The 6,942-nt window shown below is 39.6% G+C and overlaps 1 protein-coding gene across 2 annotated transcripts in view; it reads left to right on the top strand.

The window, feature by feature from the left end:
• Positions 1-6,429, top strand: part of erbb2 (erb-b2 receptor tyrosine kinase 2) — a 31,023-nt gene extending 24,594 nt beyond the window's left edge. The window contains exons 24-27 of one of the 2 annotated variants that reach the window (XM_023284148.3): positions 892-989; positions 1,197-1,385; positions 2,267-2,657; positions 2,771-6,429. In XM_023284148.3, the coding sequence (XP_023139916.2) occupies positions 892-989; positions 1,197-1,385; positions 2,267-2,657; positions 2,771-3,129 (1,037 nt within the window). In that variant the 3' untranslated portion in view covers positions 3,130-6,429. The remainder of the gene's footprint in view (positions 1-891; positions 990-1,196; positions 1,386-2,266; positions 2,658-2,770) is intronic. The other variant, XM_023284149.3, reaches the window with a different exon arrangement.
• The last annotated feature ends 513 nt before the right edge of the window (positions 6,430-6,942 follow it).

The raw sequence follows: 6,942 nt of genomic DNA on the forward strand, positions 1-6,942 counted from the left end.
CTGTAAAAACAGAAGGAATCCTCTCATTTTCAGCTTTCCAGCAGTCCTTTAACTACTCACCTCTAACTTGGTGTTCTGAAACTTAACATCTCAACTAGAAGCTCAAAATTGTGATATTTCATCCAAATCACTTTAATTCTACATGTCTCATTTAAAATGTTGCCAAAAATGCAGTATTTGATCTACTTGATTTTGGAAAAAAAAAAAAAAAAAAAAAAAAACTACATTCATTCATTGCCCCATTGTGAAGCCATTTGTGACTCAAAAGTGACCAACAGTAATGTGACAAAAATTCAGGAAATTTTCAGCTGAACTGTAGGCTGTCTGAGGCAAGAAATGAATTAAAAATATTAATAGTAAAACATCTAGAGTATGTAGAGTCACTATTTTCTTCCAGTTTATTTAAAACTTCTGGACACTTGGAAAAATATTGCGCTCGACCCTAATTACAGATTTTTTTTAGGTAATTATAGATATTAAACATAATTTTTAAATGATTTATGACATTATAACTGTGTCAGTACAGTACAAAAAAAAAATTCTGAGTTCTCTCTGCTTCTAGTCATGGTTGTGCTGTTTCCATAGTGGTGCGTGACTTTATATTACATACCTGCAATGAGTAAAACTGTAACAGTAGCAAAAACATCCAGAAATTGCTTGAGGTTCAGAAGATTAATTGTTCACTAATTTACTGTTCTGGTAAATATAGAAACTGTACATGAACCTGTTCAGTCAGTTGAACGATTTCGGCGGAGTAGTTTGGTTAATGAATTTCAAATGAACTTCAGTCAAAGAAATGACCTGTTGTTTGTACCTTACTACAGGATTTGACAGAATTGGTTTACATTGAATTCGACCGACTGACATCTTGATTTTCTGTCTGGATCGCAGGTTGGATGATCGATCCAGAAAGCAGGCCCAAGTTCAAAGATCTGATCATCGAGTTTAGTGCCATGGCCAGAGACCCACCTCGCTATGTAGTCATTCAGGTACATGCATGTCTTACACATGTTTTTAACTTTTGTGTGACTATGCTCTCAGTATGTTGTCGTCTACATTGTACTGTGGAATGTTTTTTGTCTATGTGTGCCTCGTCACCCTTGGAAAAAGACATAAAATGACCTTATGGGTAAACACAGACTTTTCTTATATTTTTCCTGTGTTTTTCTACCATGTTGTCGTTTCGTGTGATGCAGAACGATGAGGACATGAGCAAGTGCAGCCCAGTGGACAGCAGGTTTTACCGGATGCTTCTGGAGGAGGGCGACAACGTGGGGGAAATGATGGACGCCGAGGAGTATCTGGTGCCGCAGCCGAACCTCTTCACCAGAAATAAGGGAGACGAACCGCAGGCCAATGGACCGTCCAGACACCAGTCATACAGGGTTAGTGAGGGAGAACAGCATCTTTGTCCTCAGTTATTTATCTTTCCTTCTTCTTCATATACATTTACACTGGCTGATAATCTGTCTAAACTTTCAAATCATAGCTCTACTGTCATAGTTCTAATTCTAACATGATTTTTCTTAATAGCAGCACTACAGACTTTAGCGGTTGATTATAGGTACAACCACACCATGATTTTAAACATGTTGCTGAATAAATTTGTGAGTCACTTATATACAAGTCACAGGGACAATCTCACTAGTAGGACCTTGTAGTGTTTCTGTATCATCTTCATCCTTGCTCAGATCTGCTAGAAACACCCAGTTAACATCACTTTAATACAGTTCTTGCTAATAAACAATGAAGGGACAATCTTACATTGATAGGCAGATTCTTTTCATGTCAAGTCAGTCTGAAATAATTTCCTCTTTGCAATGCAGGAGACAGATGTTTAAAAAAGGCTTGGACAGGACAATGATAGTATCTCTGTATATTTTCAATGTTCACTGGTAACAGATGAGGAATTGCATTTGAAGGAAAATGTGCTATATGCAGCATGCTTGAAAATAAGAGCTAAAGAGTCCTAACCTGCTGTAATGTTTTTCTAGACTAAGCAGGCAGAAACATTCTAATAAAAGATGTGATTAAAGGGAAATTTTATTAGTGGATTCACTTTGAGAAGAGTGAATGAAAACACTCTTCTTCCTTTATGTTATTTAACATATCACTGTTGTTGGGCAGCAATACGGATTCTTCCCGAGCACTAGGTGATGAATATTGTCAGAATGAAGCCATAAGGAATAATTACATAAAGGTAATGGATACAAGTATATGCTCTGTGTCTTTAGTTTATTAGTCTTTTTGTTTGTCATCTTTCTAGCAGAGCAGAGATCAGGGCTTAGATGTTGAGCCCTCCATCGCCGGTGGTCCTCGGAGCATGTACTCGTCCCTGAGCACTCTGGGTCGCAGCCAGTACCCGACCTTACCGTTAGGAGCCAGCACCTCTAACGGTCTGTGGCCTCAGTACCCGACGCTGGCTCGCAGCCCCTCAGCTGGAGGCCAGTCTGACTCGGTCTTCCTGGATGGGCCTCCAGACGACCACTCGTTGCCCCCAGCCAGCCCTGGACGCTACTGCGAAGACCCCACCAACCCCAACGGCAGCCAGGGAGACCTCGAGACCGATGGGCCCAACGGCTTTCTCCATCCTCATCACCTTCATCACTCACTGCCCAGGAGGAGTCATGGCCACAATCACAATCATACCTTGCCAGGTGAGTGAATGATTGCTTCCTCTGTATGCTCTCTAAAAAAAAATCTAGAGAGAAGGAGTAACTAAACCTCAAAGTGTTTTTCTAACTTTTTTTTCCTTTGTCCACCCTATCAGAGTACATCAACCAGGAGATTAAGGATCTCAGACCAGGGATCTATGAGCGACCGAGCACGCTGCCTCGTAAAGGCTCCAGAGTGGACCGACGCCTCCCTAACGGACTGAGCTCTGGTCACAGCGTGGAAAATCCCGGCTACTTGGTCCCTGTGAGCTCCTCGAGCTCCACCTCTCCTGCTTTTGACAACCCGTACTACCTGGACCTTGTGGCCAAAGTGGCACCAGGAGCTGCAGTGGTGGACGGTGCTGCAGCACTGGAGAGCGACGGAGTTAACAGGCATGTGAACGGATTTTTGACCCCTACTGCAGAAAATCCGGAGTATCTTGGACTAGCAGACACCTGGAGTGGTCACACCTGAGGAGAGGGACTGGGAACTGAAATGAAATCGCAGAGGGAAATGAGAGAAAGGGAAGACAGATATCTATGTGACAGAAATGAACAGGGTGTGTGCTTGAAACTGGTTGTAGTAAAGGCACGTGAGACAGAACTTTCTCTCGATACCGACAAAAGCAGTCTGTCTATCAGAAGTCACCATATCACCCAGTTGTGACACATATTGACTCAGCACAGTGTAGCAATAATGTGGTGTCTATGGCATCATTTGTATTCATGTCTTCCTGTCATCAATCTGTGACTGTTAAGTGCCAAAAAGAGGTTCACTCGGCCTCTGTAAATAACTCAATATGCAAAGTTCACATTAGTCAAAAACCCGTCATGGTACGAGAAGAATCAGATCGTCACAGAATCACCCGACTGGATTCATGAATGCTGATTTTTTTAAGGACATTTTCTTTTAATTTGTTCAGTTTCTGTGGTTGTTTCCACTACTTGTGAATCATTCATTTTATTTCCTTCAGTTCCCTCAGCTGAGCAGTGAAAAATCCACATAGAACTCTGACAAAGTGAGCCATGATATGCATTGAAGATAATGTTTAGTATTCTGGTCACTATCTCCCGGACCTGATGGGGGTCTTTAATACTCTCAAAGCCATTTAGTTTTGGACAGAGAAGGCCCTGCAGCCCATCTGGCCAGTAGAAATGTTCCCTGAAAGAAAGGCATCCTGTTTGGTGAAGACAGCGGCATTGTACCGCACTGATGTATGTGGTTGTTGGTGTCTGTGGCTGCAGCTACTTTGTGGTACGAGGAATCTGTTATGAGGTACTAGCAGACTTTTTAAGCTACAAAGATATAACTTCTATTTTTGTTGTAAAGACATAGTGAATAAGTAATTAAGTTAAAGCAAACCTTTCAGGGACTGTCAGTTTTTCGGAGAAGCAGGGAGAATAACTTCTATTAAATCTTGCGAACTGTACTATATGTTAGGATACTCCAAGCTTGTGTTATCACAGTGAGCCTTTTGGGTTTGGTAGCTTTTCACTGTGCAAGATGTGAAGAATCTGCATGAACATACACAAGTGTTTCCCTTTACAAAACAGAAAGCAGCCCTGCTGTTTGTGCTTTTTGTAAGAGTGAGCAATCCTCCAGACACTGGAGCTGAATGTGATTCTGAGGAGGCAACAACATTGCTCTGCTCCATTTGGATAATCAATGCATGGCTCGAATTCCACTCCGCCACAACACACTGGCATCCCAGTTAATAATCAACAGCATTTTTTCGAAGGCTGTTTTTTTTCATGTTAACTGGTGTTGGGCTGGGGGAGGTCAAAACCGAGTCAATGGAGCCATTGTCTGACCCTCATGTCCTTGTTGGAAAGTCAGCGCTGTCCTAACTCACACATCCCAACGTCGCTGTTGTCACAGGTTTGGAAAGAAAGAAGCAGTTTGCAGAGTTCTGGGACTCTGCAGCAGAATGCGGTTCACTGGAGGCTTGTAATCCTGGACAGGTCTTGAAAAATAGTGGGAGACGTGATTTTCTTGTCTGCCCTCGTGTACTAAACAAACTGCAGCTTATTATCCAGCTGCAAACAACAACTACTACTGAGTTTTAACATTGAGCATTTTTAAAGACAAACCTCTCTGAGATCCAAATGTATAAATATATGTATGAACCCTCCACATAGTGAATGCAGTGTGTCATCAGTGGGAGAGCTGAGATGTTTGCCAAAATGTGTAAAAATCCCCCCACCCATTCACATATTTCACTCTAAAAGTCTTGTCAGATTATCTTTTATCTTGATGTTCTCATACGGGTTTTGAAGAGTTTTGTTCCAGAATAAGATCTTTAAAAAATATACCTAATTTTAGATGACAATTTCTTACGTAAAAATAATGTTGTTTTTTTTTTCTTTTTTAATAAAAAGATTTTATTTTAATACTGTCAGCTATCATATACTAACAATATTTAGAATTACTGTTTTTGAAGTTTTGAGTGATAAGATTCACATAACCTCTATTCATGTTTATATACAGTGTAGTTTTTTGGAATGAAACCCTTCATAAGTGTTGTTGCTGTCTGTTGAAAACCTCAAATCTCCATGAGGGCAACTTATTAGGAGTAAAGCAGATTTCAGGATGATGAAAGTGCATTTTTGCATTGATCCTGTTGAAATTTGAAAAAGGTTCAAGAACATTAATAGATGTGGAATTCTGTAACCCATGAATTGAACTTTTAGGTTGCAACAATGACTTATTTTTATTCCACAATAATACAATCAGTTCCTGGGGTTTTTATTAGGTATTCTTTAAAAACAGAAACATAGAACTTGAACATGACTTCTGCTGGAGATACATGGCTTTTTTCAGACTGTAACAATGTTATAGCACAGATCACAGATGTTCCCTCTTTGTTTAAGAATGTGATATTTTCTGGTTACTATGAAACCACGTCGTAGATCTTCGATGCAATCATAGATAACGTTCTGGTGTTTACACTGTCTTGTGATTGTGATGTCTCATGAAACCTGCACACCACCGAGGAATCTCACAGACGACGGGGCTGATCTGCCTGCCGTGTCCTTTTAAAACCGTCTGTGACCTTTCTCTGGTTGTTCTTTGACACAGTTATTTTGATATAAAACCACTCGGTTGGATTTAAATCAGCTCTGAGCCAGAGGACTGGCACCGGTCACGGTCTGGTGGTTTATTGGTAACGAGGTGAATTTCCTGCCTTCACGTGTCATTGAGCAAAAATGTTGAACCACGATCAACATTCTGTCTGGAAACGGCTAAATGTAAAGATGATGAACGGATGTAACTGTGTCATGCTGATACTGAGCAGATAAAACAAACTAAATGAAAATGGGACCTGAGGCTGCTTTTGTTAAACATCTACAAAAGTGTGTTGATGCGTCTCAAATGTGGCTGAAGCACGTAACTGCATGTTTTCATCCAAGAAGCTAAACCAGAGCACAAAAGTCAGGAATGGCTAAATATCTGTAATTTACACTTTGAAGAAAATGTATCTTTTGTACTTTTTATGTGAATATTCTTGTACCTTTCAAGGTATGAATAATAACCATTTTATGGGGAGTTTTTACGTGCATCTTTTCATTTTTGGTCAGTAAGTCCAATCTTGTAAATGTGTTGTGTATATAAATAAAAACAATCAATTTTGGTAGCTAATTAGATTGGATGCGTGGCGACCAGTTGCTCTCCTGTGGAAGGAGGGGAGAGAAAACACGAGAGAATATTTCATGAAGAAATTTTTATATTGTCTGCATACATTGTGTGTCATTAAACGCTTATAAAACACTAAAACCTGCTGTAAACCTTTATAGATAATGAAAGACTGGGTGATTCTGTTTGCAATTCTCTTTCATTAATGACAACTGAATTAAAATGGAAAATCTGCAACATGTCCGACATTTGAAAAGGGCCCATTATATGCTAATTATTCATTTGGGAAGATAATTGACTGTATTGTGACTATAATGATTGAAAATTGTCAATAACTGTTTTTACACAGATATGTTCTTGTGAAATACATGTTGAAGGTATTAAGTTTGGTCTCCACTTATGTGACAACTCCAACACAATCCACTATAACGAATCGTTCCTGCCACCTAATGGTGATGAATGGAACTACAAATACTGTGTTTTTCTATAATGATAAGTGACCTGTGTATTAGTTTCATTTCATTACCTGATTAGGGTCCGAGCACCGAATGGTGCGAAGACCCTATTGGAATGCAAGGAATTATTTATTATTATTATTATTATTATTATTATTATTATTATTATTATTATTATTATTCTTTTCCGGACTTTTGA

This window comes from Amphiprion ocellaris, chromosome 18 (genome assembly GCF_022539595.1).
Source record: "Amphiprion ocellaris isolate individual 3 ecotype Okinawa chromosome 18, ASM2253959v1, whole genome shotgun sequence".
Classification (NCBI taxonomy): Eukaryota; Metazoa; Chordata; class Actinopteri; family Pomacentridae; genus Amphiprion; species Amphiprion ocellaris.